Genomic DNA, 18,135 nt, shown 5'->3' on the forward strand with positions numbered 1-18,135 from the left:
AAGTGCGACAAAAGGAAGAACTGGAGTCCCTCGGCCCTTTAGATCACCTGAGAACATTGAAGCAGTGAGAGCGTCAATGTTGTGATCGCCATGGCGTTCTGCGCGCAAACACGCATCTGCCCTTGGACTATTCAATCGTTCTGTGAGAAGAATTCTTCGTGATGATCTTCATTTTCATCCCTATAAGATGGCGATAGTGCAGGAACTTTCAGAACGTGACTTCAATTCTCGGATGAACGCGTGTGAGCTTCTTCTTGATGTCGTTCCCGAGGGTGCTATTGTTTTTTTTTAGCGATGAAGCCCATTTTCATTTGTGTGGGTCGGTTAACAAACAAAACATGCGCTACTGGGCTGACACCAACCCTCGAGAATTGCATCAAAAGCCTTTGCATTCACCAAAAGTCACAGTGTGGTGTGTAATTTCCTCAGCTGGAATTATTGGTCCCTGGTTTTTTGAGGAAAATTAGGTTACAGTGACAGTGAATTCGGACCGGTATGTAAACATGCTACAGAATTTTTTTTCCACGCCTAGAAAATTTGCAGCACACACTTCAAGAGCATCGATGGCTGTTTTGAGGAAACACTTTCCAGAGCGCCTTATCTCAATTAGAGGCGATTTGGAATGGCCGGCACGCTCTCCCGATCTGTCCCCTTGTGATTTTTTTCTATGGGGTTTTTTGAAATCCCGTGTTTATGTGAACCGTCCAAGAAGCCTACAAAATTTGAAGACCAACATCCAAGAAGAAATTGCCAATATAACACCTGCTATGCTAACAAGAGTCATGACAAACGCCAGAAATCGGTTTACGCATTGTATGGAGAATGGGGGACGTCACCTAACAGATTTGATCTTCAAAACAATGTAAATAAAAACTTTAGACATGTTCCTACATTATAAAAAATAAATAAATATTTTCCGATGCATACAATAGTTTTTATTGAGTTTTGAAAAAAGGAAGTTATGCTGCCGCACCCTGTATAAGTAAATTCTTGCGAAAAGAACGAAAAAGCTGACTGACGGTTTCGTCCAGAGCAGAGGCAACTCATCAGACGCTACCTCACCTCTATCCATCATAAGTCCAGACCTAAACCAGGCCGAAGTAAATTTTTAGTTCAGGATGCTGGGAGTCCTTTGTCCGCACCCAATTGGTGGCGGACCGGACCACTTGGGAACCAACTTACTTGCTCTTTTGTAGTCCACGGACTCCTCTGTTTTTAGTTAAACCCAAATTTTCAAAAAAGAACGAAAAAGCTGACTGACGGTTTCGCCCAGAGCAGAGGCAACTCATCAGAGAGGTGAGGCAGCGTCTAAACTTGGGTTTAACTAAAAAAAGAGGACTCCGGGGACTACAAAAGAGGAAGTAAGGTGCTTCTCATGTGGTCCGGTTTGTCACCAAGTGTGTACGGACTCAGGACTCCCAGCATCCGCAACAATAAATTCTTGGGGTTTAGAGAAAATGAACTGTAAATAGTCGTTTTCTAAAATGAAAAAAGGTATTTAATTTAGAAATTGCAAAAGTTTAGGTTGAAAATAGAAATTGGAGGATAGGGATGGGTATGGATAAATTGAAAGTAGGGAATTGGAGAAGGCTAGGGAATGTAAGAACGAAAGAAAACCAAGGAATATTGCGTGATATTAGACGCATTCTACCATCAGCTTATCTTTGAACAAGGCAAAGAAAGTGTTGTCAATCTCGCAAAGCCGCGACCACTACACACTCCACTCCCTCATGGTGAATGTACCTACCCATGCTATGTGCACGATTCACACTTATACTATCAATCCGAGACTTCTCTGATACTTGCTCCTGGGCGAAAAAAATCAAATTCGAAGTTTAACGCATAGATCAACTACAAATAACCGGGCCGCAATGCAAAATCAAGTTTCTGAAACTTCTCCAGGATCCTACGCTATTAGATCAATTCTCCAACAGTTTTTCAACAGGAATTCAGAGGATTGACACCTCGGTTTAGGTAAATTCAACTTAACCAGCCACTTAAAGCTTAACACTACCAAAAGTTGAGCCACTGTATTCTCCCAACAGACGAACGAAATCTTTCATTTGATCATGAATGATTTCCCATAGTAATTTTACCCAGGACATGTATTTTCAAGGCTCATTTCAAGGTAAGCGCAGAGTATTTTCAAATAAAAAGCAAACCATGCAAATCTATAGTAATTCACACTTGGTACACTTGAATTGCTCGCCATACAGCCTCTTTAGGAATCATAGCTTCAGGTTATAAATTGCAGTAAAGCATGAAAATATTGAAAAAAGGAAAAAGGTCACACCTTTATCATGATAATATTAGCACTTAACACATTAATACCCATATCCATATCAACGAAATACAATCTTAATATGTCTGGAATATTTTACGTTTCGGGCCAATTTGAAATTCATTTAATTTTGAATTTTTCGCACAACCAGCGACAAAAAGCTTAATGCAATATAACTGCTTTCTTAATGGATTTCGATGAAGATCCAGATGAATATCCACTTACAAAGGTCATAAATATATATTTCACATTGTCAACCATATGCTTATAAGGTTATTGGCACTGCAAAGTATACAGCATATAATTACATACATGAAATGCACGCTTGGCTCCTAATTATATCAATCATAAATAAGCTTATTTGTATGAGTCCCTGCCCAACATTACCTTAACACAAACATACAAACGATGAAAAGACAGTTTTGTTTCATATATACACCGCAACGGAAGCCTTACTAAACGATTTTTGTAAGGCTGTCTTATGCCCCAAAACTAAAGCCAACAATAAAATGACATTTTTTTATTTCAGTGTGAAGGGAGCGACGTTGGTAGCCTAGTCAATCCTCAAGCGAAACCTCGAGTAAGTTTCAGTAGAATTTCTGTTAGATAACTAGCATTCACGCAAGATAAGTCAAGAAAGTAAAGCAATGCACATCAGTAGCAAAATTCGCTGCTTTAGCCAAATGCAAGTCATGAAAGCTTCCAAGCTTAGACCGGAAACACGCGTTTACAATAAAAGTATTTCCCACGCCTGAACCAACGCATTTTTATACTGATGAAGCCCACGCGATTAGCTCCATATTCACACAATTTTACATCCATCAAGATTGTTATAATATTAATTGATAATTTTTGTTTTTAAACGAGAATCATATGAGACTATATTTAAAGAAATACTATATTATCTAATGATAACAGGATGCCTAATAGAATTGCATCCTCTATGGAAAAACTGTACACAAATTACCCGTTCCCGTTTCAGAAAACTTGGAAAACATTTATCCATGAAACCCTCCCTACTATCAGCAGCTTCCCTGTTTCGCAAAACATCTGGCACACTGGTTACCCTGAAAATTGCAACCGAAAGTTTCATGTTCAAATCGATTAGTTTTAGTTATTTTGAAAAAAACTTTTTTCGCTCGTGCATTTTTTAAAATAGTAAATTTGTTTTTTAGGGCAAGATTTCACTTTAAGAAACTTGCAGGGGGAATACCAGATCTAATTTCGACAGTTAGCATTTAATTAGAAAGAAAACTAAATTACCTTCTGAAATAATAAAAAACTTGTTGTTTCCTTTTCGTTTATATTTATTCTTGCAAATACCGATATTTCGGGAACCACTTGTTCCCTTTATCAGTACTAACAAGTCAACAAGTGGTTCCCAAAATATCGGCATTTGCAAGAATAAATATAAACGGAAAGGAAATAACAAGTTTTTTATTATTTCAGATAATTAATCGTTGAATACGCATAATTACACTCAGATAAATTACCTTTCAAACTAATATATATATATTACCCCTTCAGATCCGATAAAAATTGACTGAGTCATTGAGCACTAAATTTCAAATTTCATGCAAATTTCGGTATTTTTTTGGTACTTGATCCGCTTTAAAAATTTTTTTTCGAACCATGAGAAAGTTTTATTTTTCGTATTGATAGTATTCAAAATTACGAAAATATCAAGCCCAGCCGGATCTTAATGGGAAAAAGAATGGCAACTATTCTAGATTAAGTACACGAACTAATTTTTGAATTTTCGTAAATTTTAAAATGTTCCTCATTGCCTCAGTACGGTTTCATAAGCGCAACTGTTGCTTTCTTAATGGTAATTAATTTGGCAATACAGGTATTTTAAAAGGAGCGATTTGGACTTCTCCGCTTGTTTTCGATTTCATTTCCACGCAGGAGGAACCAACAATAATCTGCCATCATGCTTTCATCCTAGAAACCTCTGTATCGATCCTCAATGTTTGCCATGTCTTGATGTAAGCGGTCGCTTTGCTCATAATTGCCGGAATTTAAGTTCTCAGGAAAAAATTCAAGTGACTGAAGAGAAAATGCATCTTGATGGTCACACCTAACACTTCTTAAAATTGATGTTACTCTTTATGTGCTTTGTATTTCTCCACCAGTTTGATGACCTTTTCCACATAATCCAGGATGAAAGTTATGCTTCCCATGTGTCTAATTCAATTTCAGACAATCACTGAATGCACTGTTTTCATACAGCGCCCTGATTTGAGCTTCATCCAAAATGCCATCAGCTTACATCTTTTTAGCGAAATTCGTCCAAAGACGGCAGAATAATTTGGTGCCATGCCTAGAGAAGGAACATTCATGATGTTGAACCCAGGAGGTGTGTTTTCGTTTCGTAGCGCCCAAGAACGTTGATTGTGACTATCCCAAAAACGCAGAAAGCATGGATACTTTGTACTTTTGCCCGGTAGCCCTAATAGTATGCACACTACTTTGGAACCTCCGTGAATTGTCTAATCGTGATGGTCGTAATTGATGAACTTCAGCATGGTTTCAATCGATTTGCAACTTTCCGTCACAATCCTTGCGTATCCAACCGGAATCGAATGTCTAATTTTCCTTTTATAAAGTAAGTCCGGATAGCTAAGTGGTTAGAGCGCAAGGCTGTCGTACGAAAGGTCGCGGTTCAAATCTCACTGGTGGCAGTGGAATTTGTATCGTGATTTGACGTCGGATACCAGTCGACTCAGCTGTGAATGAGTACCTGAGTCAGGGTAATAATCTCGGGCGAGCGCAATGCTGACCACATTGCCTCCTAGTGTACCGTTACGGTCTTGAATGAAGTGCTCTAACACACTTCAAGGCCCTGATCCAATATGGATTGTTGCGCCAACGATTATTATTATTATTATTAAAGTAAGTCAAAGCATTCAAGCTGTATATAGCTGAAGTATATGCTATTTAAATAGCATGCTGGTCCCGAGCCCAGGTAAAGGAGGAGGGTTTGACGTACCGTACTTTGTACTATCCTCAGTAAAACAAAAATAAAGTACTGACATCAGGTTAAGAGATAGAATATAGTTTGTTATTCTACTATGCCAAATCCTACCTGATCTCCCTTGGTAACAGCTCCCGCGACAGGCCAACCAGGCAAATGCATCCAATATCATTAAAAACAAAATGATCCAGTTCAGTCTCAAACCTCGGAAAATTGCAAGGGCGTTCACCTTAATCGACGCGACAGGGCGGGTTCCGGTCTTGTCGAGAAATGCGCAAGGGTTCTTGACGAAAAGGCACATTGATATCAGCGCTCTACAAGGAACCCGATGGTCTGGTGCCAAAATCTACGACATTGAACCCACGTGCGGTAAAAATGGCTACAAACTTCTCTATTTTGGTACCTAACACACTCAATACGGTGTTGGTATTATCTCAGAGGGTTTCCGTGATGCCATTAAAGAAGACGAACATCATTATATCAGGTGATCGTACTATCCATTTCTTCACCGCGTATGCATTACAAACAAGTCGACCTGATTGCAAGAAGGATGTAAAAACTTATAACGTCCCCGCTGATGACTATATCATTAAGGCGGCTTTAATAGGCATATAGGTGAAGGGCAGATGGTAACAGGTGCCATGGCGGAAGGGGTTTGGAGTGCACAACGAGAGGGCTAGCGTATAGTCGATTTTGCAGACAACGATGACCTTGTACTCGTATTTATGAACACATGGTTTAGCAAACGATTGTCTCATATTCCTAAATTTTATAGTGGGTACAGTAAAACAAATCGCCGACGCCGACATATTAAAACCGTCACTACCGGCAAGGCCGTTCCCTATGAGATAATCGCACTTTAACATCAGCCGTTGTTAATCGTTTTGCGAATCAAGCCACCGTTAAAACAACGTGAGAACGCCCTTGTCCGCTGCGCATTAAATGGTGCCGATTTTGTGAGAAGAAAGAAGAAATGACTTCACTTACGCGATTATCAACAATTGCGAATGTTGAAGAATCATGGAACCAATCTAAAGAGACGATCCACAAAGCGAACCTAATTAATCCTCGGGGTCACCAAACTAGGTAAGGAGTTCATCAACCGAGATACTTGACTTTGGAATGACGATGTTGAAATGAAAGTCCGTAAGAAGAAACGCCTCTACTACAAGTTTCTTAAGGAAAAATCGCTGGCAAATTTATAAGAATGTCAACCGGGAAGCAGAGAAATCAATATCTGCCACCCGAGCAGTCCATTACAAAGATTCTTATAATGAACTCGACACTCGGGATGACGAAAGAGATCTGTATCGACTTGTCAAAAACCAACACGCACGCACACAGGATATCAAGCAGATTTCATCCTCCTTTCCACAAAATTTGCTGACATTTGGAATCGTTCCACCTGTCAGATCCATTGAAGTTGAGGAAACAATAAATCTAATGAAATTGGGGAAAGCAACAGGACCTGACGACATCGCATCCGAGCTCTGGAAAGCGGCTCAGTGAATTCTTCAATCGGGTTATTGAGAAAGGTAGAGCACCATCTGACTGCAAAGAAAGTACTACAATTCCAGTATGGAAAAAGAAAGCTAGTCCAGCAGAATATTCAAATTATCGTACAATCCGGTTATAATAATAATAATCGTTGGCACAACAATCCATATTGGATCAAGGCCTTGAAGTGTGTTAGAGCACTTCATTCAAGACCGTAACGGTACATTACAGAGCACTGTAGGAGGCAATGTGGTCAGCATTACGCTCGCCCGAGATTATTACCCTGATTTGACTCAGGTACTCATTCACAGCTGAGTCGACTGGTATCCGACGTCAAATCACGACACCAATCCCACTGCCGCCAACGAGATCTGAACCGCGACCTTCCAATCCGGTTACTTTCCCATATTATGAAAATTTTTGAACGCATAATTCACAACCGGGTTTTTCATAAAACCCCCTTCTTTACATTGCATATCTGGATCTGGAGAAATCGTTTGAACGTTTACCACAGGAACTAATCTGGTATGCTCTACGGCAACACCTAGTACCAGGGAGGGCTCGTGCGCTGAATTGCTCTCTCATGATCCGAAAAGTGAAGTTCGAAGTGCGACGAGTCTATCAAAACCGCTTCCTGTCTCTGTCGGTGTTCATCAAAGAAGCGCCCTATTGTTCTTATTATGGACACTGTCACTCAAGGCGTCCAGCATCTAACGTCCTATACACAGCTTTATGTAGATGATGTTCCCTTGCGTCTCATAGCAAAAATGATATCGAGCAACTTTTCCAAAAATGGAATGACCGCTTCATCCAACACGGTCTTAGATTGAATCTGACGACCGATCCCCATGAAACATGTACTATCATTGTCAATGACAATGTCCTGGCCAGAACTGAGCGAGGTGTTAATGTTATCAGTCAATGGATGAAATGGCATTCCACAATTGGTGTTTTTGTGATTGATATATGAACGAACGTCTCAAATGTAAAATTTATGGCAATATGGTCCGTGCTGTTGCCTTCTATGGTTCTGAATGTTGGCTTACTATAAAGGACAATGGATGAATATTGCGATGGATAAGTAGTGTGACACGCCTTGATCTCATCCGAAATGGACATATCCGCGATCGATATCAGATTGCGCCGATGGTGGGAAAATTGCGAGAGTCATGTAATTCGCGCTAAAAAGAAGCCAAAATTAGTCTGAATATCGAAGTCCATGGTTAGCCACCAAAAGCCCAGACAAAAAAAAATGGTGTCTTGATATGCTGGATGGTGATTTGAAATCGTCAAGACTACATTCAGATCAGGCCTTTGATAAATTAAAATGGCACAGTCGATCACGACGAGCGGACCCCGCCTGTGAACCGGACAAAGGCTAGATGAAAAGAAGGAATATATTGTAGTTGAAGTGTAGCAGAAAGACCGAGGATATCGGAATAGAAGCAGTAATTAGGTACCGCAACAAAAAACTTTTCCAGTTCTTTACTTCGCTTCCAATAGTACGTGTTTCAGAGAACAAATACCTATATTGCTGCAATTGAGATGTAAGGACTTCTGCTTCCGATTTCGACAAATAAAGGTTTCGGACCAACCCATCCAGTACGGCCTGACTCATCAAGTTTGGTTTCCCCCACTCCACATTCTCCGCCCTCTTGGCTCTCCACACCTGCTGCTACTAATTCTAGTTTCGGTAGCGAATCGAAATGTGGCTCTTGGCATCAATCATATGTCATTACATGGTCACACATGAAAACCGTACATAGGTGAGAACAATTACCAGGCATGAAAATATGATTCTATAAGTGCTTGCACAAGTTTTGAAAGTGTACAACAACCTAGAATACAACATTTTAAAATTAACAAAAAATGCAAAAAAAGTTCTTGTGTTAAATTTATGGTAGAGTTATTTTTCATGCCATTTTCGTCCGGCATGATTTTTTATTGTTTGGTTTGAAAAATGATTTCCAACACGGAGCAGGCATCCGAAAAATATCGAAATTTGCATGAAATTTGAATTTTCTATAAATGAGCGAGTTTTTATCAGATCTAAATCATGGTACATGGTTTGAAACATAATTTAGTTTTCTTTCTGTTGACAATTAGCATTGTCGAAATTGGACTTGGTGCTCCTCCCACCGACCTTTTCAAGTGAAATCGTGCCCCAAAAAATATAAGTTTACAATTTCAACAAGCCGAAAACCAGAAGCTCGGAACTTCAGATATATGGTTTTATTAGTTCTAATGTAAATATATTTGAGTGCATAACTATCTCATTTGAAAGTAAGCCATAATGTATATGTACATTTAGCATTGTTAAACTTCTCACTTTAGAGTGATATTGATATTTAGTATATGCAGTAACTTTACACTGAATATTATAATGCTTCAAACCGTAGTCTATATAACCACAAATTTTTATAACCCTAGGATATACTTAAGGAGGTTTTTAGTCAATTTCCCAAGAACATGATCATATACCATTATAACGGGGGTCATCCCACGTAAAGGCCGTTTTTTTAAGCTTTTTTAAAAATATTTTGTAAAGAATTGGATAAAGATACAAATACGCGCCATAGACTTATTAATCTCTTGAGCGTGCATAATATTTTTTCCAGCCCGATCGCATAGTTCGTTGTTGAAATACAGAGCAATTTATACACCCATCTCCAAAAAAAGGCTTTTTCTGCTGCCACGCTAGAGGGCGCTGTGTGCATCTTAAATAAAAAAAATTTTTGGTGTTGTCTCTCGTGCTGATCTACGCCATCTTTCCATTTCAGGCAGGGTCTGCCTTGTATTCTTTTTCTATCGTGGATATTACCCTTATAGACTTTCCGGTCTGGATCATCCTCATCCATATGGATTAAGTGACCCGCCCACCGCAAACTTTTGAGCCGGATTTTATCCGCAACCAGACTGTCATGGTATCGTTTATATATTTCGTTGTTATGTAGGCTACGGAATCGTCCATCGTCATGTAGGGAGCCAAAAATTCTTCGGAGGATTCTTCTCTCAAACACGGCCAAGAGTTCACAATTTTTCTTGTTAAGAACCCAAGTCTCCGAGGAATACATGAGGACTGGCAAGTACAGTAAGAGCCTTGATCCTATGCTGAGACGTTTCGAGCAGAACAATTTTTGTAAGCTGAAATAGGTTCTGTTGGCTGCCAATAACCGTGCGCGGATTTCATCATCATAGCTGTTATCGGCTGTGATTTTCGACCCTAGATAGGAGCAAATTCTAGTCTCCTATCTTTGTTCTTCCCGTTTGACCAGTGTGGTTTGATGCTGCTGGTTGGTAGGTTTTTGGTGCTAACGCTGGCACTATATACTTTGTCTTGCCTTGATGTACAGCCCAAGATCTCGCGCCGCCTGCTCGATTTGGATGAAAGCAGTTTGTACGTCTCGTTTGTACGGGCGGCTTTAAAGTCGATGAAGAGATGGTGCAACTGATGTCCATATTCCAACAGTTTTTCCATCGTTTGCTGCAGAGGGAAAAACTGAGCTGTTGCTGATTTGTCTGGAGTGAAGTTTGTGGACGTATGGGGCTATCCGGCCTAGCGAGATAGTGGAAAATATCTTATAGATGGCATTTAGCAACGTGATACGGATACCTCTATAATTGCTGCACTATGTGATATCTCCCTTTTTATGTATGAGACAGATAATGCCTCTTCGCCAGTCGTCAGGCATTGATTCGCTGTCCAATATCTTGAGCACAAGTTGATGAACCACTTGGTGTAATTTTTCGCCCCCATATTTAACCAATTCGGCTGTAATTCCATCGGCTCCTGGCGACTTATGATTTTTAAGTCGATGAATTGCACGGACTGTTTCTTCTATGCTTGGTGGCGGTATTTTTCCATCGTTTTAAGTTGGCAGGAACTCCAATTCGCCGATGTTCTGGTTGTTCAGTAGCTCATCAAAGTACTCAACTCATCGCTCCAATATGCCCATTCTGTCGGAAATCAGATTTCCCTCTTTATCGTGCCAGAATGAGCATCGATGTCTGTAATGCTTCATCCTGCTGACTTGTTGATAAAACTTCCGCGCCTGGTACGGTTGCTCCCTGTACTTGTTGAGTTTACAGACCTGTTGGTTCTCCCAGGCTTCCTTTTTCCGTCTGTGAAGTCGCTTCTCCACTCGACGGAATTCGTGATTAATATCTGCGCGTTACCGCACCCTTTGAGAATGCAACATTACTCGGTATGCAGGATTCTTCCGTTCCGTTGCTAGCTTACATTCATCGTCAAACCAGCCGTTCCGACTCTTTTTGCGGCTAGGGCCAAGTATCTTTGTGGCCGTATCTATGATAACGTTCTTCAATTGATTGTGAAGATCATTTGTTGATGCTTCATCTCCAGGATCAACAGACTGCGGTTATTGCGGCGTGAATTTCCCTCTTATAGGTGTTGTGGAGGGCTGTGTTGTGGATGGCTTCAGTGTTAACTGAACTGGAATTCTGGGTGCTGTTGTTATTCGAGCTCAGAGCACCATGCCAACAAGATAGTGATCCGAGTTTGTATTGACCCCCCTATATGTTCTGACATTCAAAACGGCTGAGAGGTGGCGGCGTCAACACGTGATCAATTTGGTTGAAAGTGGTCCCGTCTGGAGAGGCCCATGTATGTTTGTGGATCGCTTTCCACGCAAACCAGGTACTTCCAATAACCATTTCGTGTGACATTGCTAATTGAATAATCCGCAGTCCGTTATCATTTGCATTTTGATGTAAGCTATGGGAGCCAACGTATCGCCTGAATACGGGCTCCATCCCTAGCTGACTGTTAAAATCCCCAAGTATGATTTTGATATCATATCTGGGACAGGCTTCGAGGGTCGTTCTATTGCCTCGTAGAAGGTATCCTTCTCCGACTCTGTAGTCTCGTCTGTAGGGGCGTGAACGTTAATGAGGCTTATATTTCTAAATTTCCCTCACAAGCGCAGAGTGTATAGCCGTTCGCTTATCTTTTCAAAGCCGATAACAGCAGGTTTAATTTTTTGGCTAACTAGGGAACCTACTCCCAGTACATGGTTTACTGGATGACCGCTATAATATATGGTGTAATGACTCTTCTCCAGGAAACTGATCCCTGTCCAACGCTGTTACATCAGCCCTATATTGGAACAGTGTGGAGAGTATTTTGAAGCCTAGACGCCGTGCAGAGGTGGCTTCATGTTTCTTTTTTCAGATTTTTTAGTGGGGTAGTTTGTGAGAATAGGTCTGTTAAAGAAATCACCCCTTTAGACTCCCCACACTTCTCCACAGTGGTCAGTAGTGCAAACAAACTCTTAAGAAACTTCAGACGAAATTCATCAGAATCATCACCACACCAAAACTCGTCGATATAAACATGAAACTTTCGATTGGGAAAAATGACGTTCAAACTTGTCTGTTAGTATTGCATCCATCATCAAAGAAAGTGACCATTGAATATTAAGTAAATGTTTCAAGTTTCAAATAAAAACTTTACAGGATGACCTAAATTTCGAGTTAATTAATGCGAGGGGCGAAATCATTTCCAAAAGTTAATGGGTGATTTTCAATACATATTTGTGTTTGGCATTGGCAGCCGCGAAGCTCTCAAAGTGAAAGAGGTAAATACATTGCTTGCCTTACAAGCTTCCTTCCTGATTCGCAACAGTTGGAAATAATTAAAAATCTTCACATCGACGTTATTCATTTGGAGGGTTGAGGAACTGTATGGTATATACTCCATGCCCAGATACTGAAATTTTCCTCCCATTGCGGAAGTCAATTGCGAAATCAGTAATTCCAGTTTTAATTGTTGAGTTCTCTCTATTGACACTATGTCAATGTAATTCAAGCCCTTTTTAATTACCAACTTCATAGTAGGGTCACGCATTTTCTGGTCGATTAAATTTTAAATTGTCCGTATTATTTTCCAGTATCTTCTTAACGCTGTCAAGGTTGAAACGAGCTTTTTTCCCACTTTTTCAGGGAAGCTTGTCTTTTTATTACAGTAATTAATTGCCATTCAAGTATTAAATATTGTGCCTCGATGAAAGAAGTGATTATTTTCCATTCAATGTTTAACTTAAAGAGTTTTTTATCAAATTTAACTCATGCGGCTGTCCTTCAGCGTAACTTAACTGCACGACCACGGAAGTAGATGAAAATCTCAAGGAATATTACGTTTGTGAAGTGAAACTAGCTTCACTTGGACGAATTAATTGGCTTTGTAAATTATCCTTAGCAACGTTACAACCATAACAACTAACACTATTGCAGTGCTACCGGCATCATAGCAACTCGGAAACTTAAATAATGGTGTTTGAATCATTTGTATGGCAACTGTACTGCACTCAACTTGACAGATTTTATTCAAAAATTTTAATTTTCACCAGTCCATCAGTCATTGTCATAAAAATACCCTAGACCATCAGTTTGCCATAATTTTGTCATGTTGACTGATACCGGACTGATGAAATACTGATCGTCTCAGGTCAGCCTACCGGGCACAATGAATCAGTCACACTTTCACACTTCCTCGATTTCTAAAAATATACTCCAACCACGCAGAGAACTTTTTGAGAAGGACATAAATCTCCTCGCTTGGTGTGGCAGTTCAGCTAAAGTGAAGATTCTTGTCAGCATTTAGTCAGCAACTCACAGAAACTGGTTCATACGACGATGGACCTCGTAATTAGAAATTAAAATTAATAACTTCCAGGCGATTCCTTTCTCCCTTAATTTATCACTTGTACATTTTAATTATCTTTTGAAATTTTGATCTCAAAACCGTCTCACCCTTAAATTTTCGGGAATTTCAAAACTTACTTTTAAGCATTATTCAGTTACAATACATAAATTCTCAAATATAAAAAATGATTATTAACCCCTTGCATGTCCATGCTGTGTTCTTGCGAATACACTTTTCATAGCGACACGCTTCAGCACGCATCGCTCCGAAGAAGCAGTGTGTGTGCTTGCAATGCCTTGCTCGTAGAAGGGACTGCTGATGCTACCTTTTCGTTTCTTTTTAAGGCTTTGTGTATAAAAATTTATTAAAATCGGTTCAATGTCTGTCTGTCATACGCATTTTACTCGGAAACGGCTATAGCAATTGACACGAAATTTGGTGAGAAGATTAAAACTGTGAACGTCCACACATGCAATAAGTTACATTTTTCTATGTTGAGTTCAAGGGCCGAACTGCCGGTTCCCGGTTTATTTTTTTGTTATTTGGCAAACACGGAGGAAAATGGATAACACTGTACTGGATTTTATGGTTATTTTTGTCTTTTTGAAGGGAAAAACGAATCACAAGATCAAATTGTGATTTATTGAATAAATTTCAAATTATAAACATCCAAAAAGTGAATTCGAGAAAACACTGAGATTGTGTAGAGGATTCCCGGCATGACGAAATTGCCGTGTAAAGGTCCCCATTTTCCGGACGGCATCGTTTCCTGCAGGGAGAAAAGCCTCTTTGGTGTGGGCCAATGACAGCCTGAGTATATGAGGCTGTCCGGCCTAGTGAGACAACGGAGAATATCTTATAAATAGTACTCAGCAACATAATACCTTTATAATTGCGTGCTATCCGTCTTTTTATGTATGGATCAGGCCTCGTTGCCAATCGTCAGGCATTGATTCACTGACCCACAAGAAGTTGGTGAACCGCTTGGTGTGATTGGTCGCTTCCATATTTAACCAGTTCGGCTGTAATTCCATCGATTGCTGACGACTTATGGTTTTTAAGCCTACGTGGAATCAGCATTGTTTCTTCCTTGTTTAGTGTTGTAGCATTTGCTTACGGCCTTTAGTTGGCGGAACCTCCAACTCGACAATATTTTGGTTGCTGAACAGTTGTTCGAAATCTTCTTTTTCTTCAGCCTTTGTCCCGTTCACAAGCGGGGTCGGCTCGTCGTGATCGGCTTCGCCATTTGGCTCTATCGAATGCCTGATCTGGGTGCAATCTCGAGGCTTTCAAATCCCCATCCAGCGTATCAAGCCACCGTTGCTTAGGTCTGCCTTTTGGTCGTTTACCATCGACTTCGATGTTCAGACCAATCTTTGCAAGTGAATTCTCGTTTGCACGAATTGCGTGACCATACCATCGAAGACACCTCTCTCGCAACTTTTCCACGATCGGTGCAACCCCATAACGATCAATTTCTCCAATATGCCCATCCTCAATCAGATTTCTTTCTCTCGGCAGGATGACCATCGAGGTGTATAAGGCTACATCCTGCTGACTTGTTGGTAAAACTTCTGCGCCTGGTGCGGTTGCTCCCGGTGCTTTTCGCGTCTGCAGACCTGTTGTTTCTCCCTGGTTTCCTCTTTCTGTTTGCGAAGTCGCTTCTCCGCTTGACGGAGTTCGTGGTAAGTCTCGACGCGTTTCCACGTTCTTTGAGAATGCAACATTACTCGGTTTGCAGCATATTGCCGTGTTGCTAGCTTACATTCATTGTCGAATCAGTCGTCCCGACTTCTTTGCGGCTGGAGCCGAGTATGTTTGTGGCCGTACCAATGATGACGTTCTTCAGATGGTTGTGAAGATCATTTGTTAATGGTTCATCTCAAAGACCTCTGTTAGCTGCGGTTATTGTGGCATCTATTTCCCAGATGGTTTCAATATTCACTCTCATCTGATTGTCAGGGAGGATACTAGGTGGTGTTATTGGTCGTGTTCGGTCTATATTGCCCCCCCCCCCTTAAAGATCTGACATGGTCAATTTGGTTAAAAGTGGTCCCGTCTGGAGAAGCCCTGCGTATGTTTGTGGACCGCTCACCACACACCAAGTACTTTTAATAACTATCTCGTTCGACACTGCTAGTTGGGTAGTCCGCAGTGCATTGCTGTTGGCTTTATGTGAGCTATAGGAGCCAGCGTACCGCTTGGCTGTTAACATCTCCAAATATGATTTCGATATCACATCCGGGGTAGGCTTTGAGGGTTCGTTCTACTGCCTCGTAAAAGGTATCCTTCTCCGACTCTGCAGTCTCCTCTGTAGGGGCATGCACGATTAATGAGGCTCATATTTCGAAATGGTTGGAGCACAAGGCTGTCGTACGGAAGGTCGCGGTTCAAATCTCATTGGCGGCAGTGGGATTTGTATCGTGATTTGATGTCGGATACCAGTCGACTCAGCTGTGAATGAGTACCTGAGCCCAGCCACATTGCCTTCTGCAGTTTTCTGTAGTGTACCGTTACGGTCTTGAATGAAGTGCTCTAACACACTTCAGGGCCCTGATCCAATATGGATTGTTGTGCCAACGGCTATTATTATTATTATTTCGAAATTTGCCTCGCATACTCAGAGTGTTTTACATTTTCAAAGCCGACTACAGCAGGTTTCATTTTTTGGCTGACTTAGGAACCCACTCTGGAGATATGGTTTACTAGGTGGCCACTAAAAATAAATTGTAGTGGCTTTTCTCTAGGAATTCGGTCTCTGTCCAACACATCTCTGGCCACGCTGTTACATCAGGGGGAACCGCCTATTCGCTAACTGCTTAGCAGCCACTTTTCTGTACAGCGAGCGCACGTTCCATCAGGGGGTACCGGCTATTCGCTAACTGCTTAGCAGCCACTTTTCTGTACAGCGAGCGCACGTTCCATCAGAAAATGAACAAATCGTAGTTCCGTTTTCGTTGCCGAGTCCGCCGTTGGGTTATTAATCCAGTCCAACGTCACTTTCGTTGCTCCGTGACTTTGGTTTTCAGCCCTGCCAAACCCCTAACCTGAATGACCAATTGGTACAATTTGTCCCGATTTTAAGAGCGGGAGACTCGCCTTCATCCTTTTTCTTTTGCAGATTTTCAGTCAGAAAGAACTTTCAGCGATCACCAGATGGAGGTGGAGATAGGTTTTAGTAATGTGTTGGTTGAGAAAGCTTTCTCCCAAGTTTTATGTCCCATCGTGTGTAGCAATCCACGTTTCGTCCTGGGGCCTATACTACTCTTTCACCACCGACAATTTTAATAGTAATACAATCGTCGTTGGGCGTGAAAATTTAATTAGATCTGGGACTTGAAATGTGTTAAAGTATTTTATCCGATCATGTTGTTTTTAACGACATTAGATTCATTTTCTTAGTGCGCCTGTCGCGGGATGCATCTGTCGCCAAGATAAATCAGGTAGAATTTATCATAATGGAGTAACTCCGACTATTCTTTATTTATCTCTTTCTCTGATCTCAGCATTTTATTTTTGTTTTGCTGAGGATGGTACAAAGGACGTTGCCTCAACCCTCCTCCTTTACCTGAGCTTGGGATCAACATGCTTTCCTCATCGAATTCAATTCCTTTATCCTCGGCCATTAGGGGTTAGGATGTCAAAGACTCCTTTTAGGACTTTCAAATCATCATTTGATTGGAGATGTTTAGTAGTTCGTACCGCCTTCATTTCTAAATATGCTGATTCAGTGGCGCAGGGTCTTTTTGTCTTTGAGACGTCTCCTCTTCATGCGTCATGGGAGATATCGGACCAGAAGTTGAATTCGAACATGATCAAAGCCATAATTAACTGCTTGTAGCAAAAAGCATCTTTTGCGACTAAGGCTTTTTCACACGGCTTAATACCGAATTTAGGTGTGGAATATTGGACAGTCGGAATTAATTGTAACACCTTTTTTAACAGTAGGGACGGGAGTTCAATTGACACTAAGTGACGGGTTCTTGGGATTGGACGTCATTTTCGGGGACATCCCCATTCTGTTCCCACAAAAAACAATCGTCTGCCACTTTTGAGGATTGAGTAAAGGACCGGTAGAATTTATCCAAATATGAATTCAGACGAGCCTGACCGCCTTTCATAGGTGACGATGAGGCATTGGCATATTAATCATCAACGGCGCAACAACCGTTATCCGGTCTAGGCCTGCCTTAATAAGGAACTCCAGACATCCCGGTTTTGCGCCGAGGTCCACCAATTCGATATCCCTAAAATCTGTCTAGCGTCCTGACCTACGCCATCGCTCCATCTGAGGCAGGGTCTGCCTCGTCTTTTTTTTTGGCATATTTAAGGATCTAAATTGAGTCATGGTTGGGAGTCGACTTATGGATATCGCCGGCAAATAGCAAGAAAGGAGTTGCAGAAAGAATGGATAGCAAAATATTATTTGTAAGAATTAAAACCGGATGTTTAACCGCGCGAAATATTCGGTTGGTGAACTGGGATAGCATTGTTCCTATCGGAGTGGCAATCAATGATAGATTTGATGGTCCACTCGAAGTTTTTGGCGGAGGTTGAGACGATGGAGACAGTCCTGTAACTATTAGGAAGGAGAGGATTTTCATTTTTTTTTTGTCGGACAGGTGTGATTTGTATACATTTCCAGCTCGCGTGAAAATGGGCGTTCAACAGTCTTACAAATCTTTTTACCTCGCTTTCATGCCTATTAATATTCAT

General features: G+C 41.0%; 1 protein-coding gene across 1 annotated transcript in view; it reads left to right on the top strand.

Moving 5' to 3' along the window:
• Positions 1–18,135, top strand: part of LOC119646490 — a 567,562-nt gene that overhangs the window by 506,420 nt on the left and 43,007 nt on the right. The window contains 1 exon segment of the mRNA XM_038046949.1: positions 2,811–2,861. Within this exon segment, the coding sequence (XP_037902877.1) occupies positions 2,811–2,861 (51 nt within the window).

Source organism: Hermetia illucens, chromosome 1 (assembly GCF_905115235.1).
Source record: "Hermetia illucens chromosome 1, iHerIll2.2.curated.20191125, whole genome shotgun sequence".
In the NCBI taxonomy this organism is placed as follows: Eukaryota; Metazoa; Arthropoda; class Insecta; order Diptera; family Stratiomyidae; genus Hermetia; species Hermetia illucens.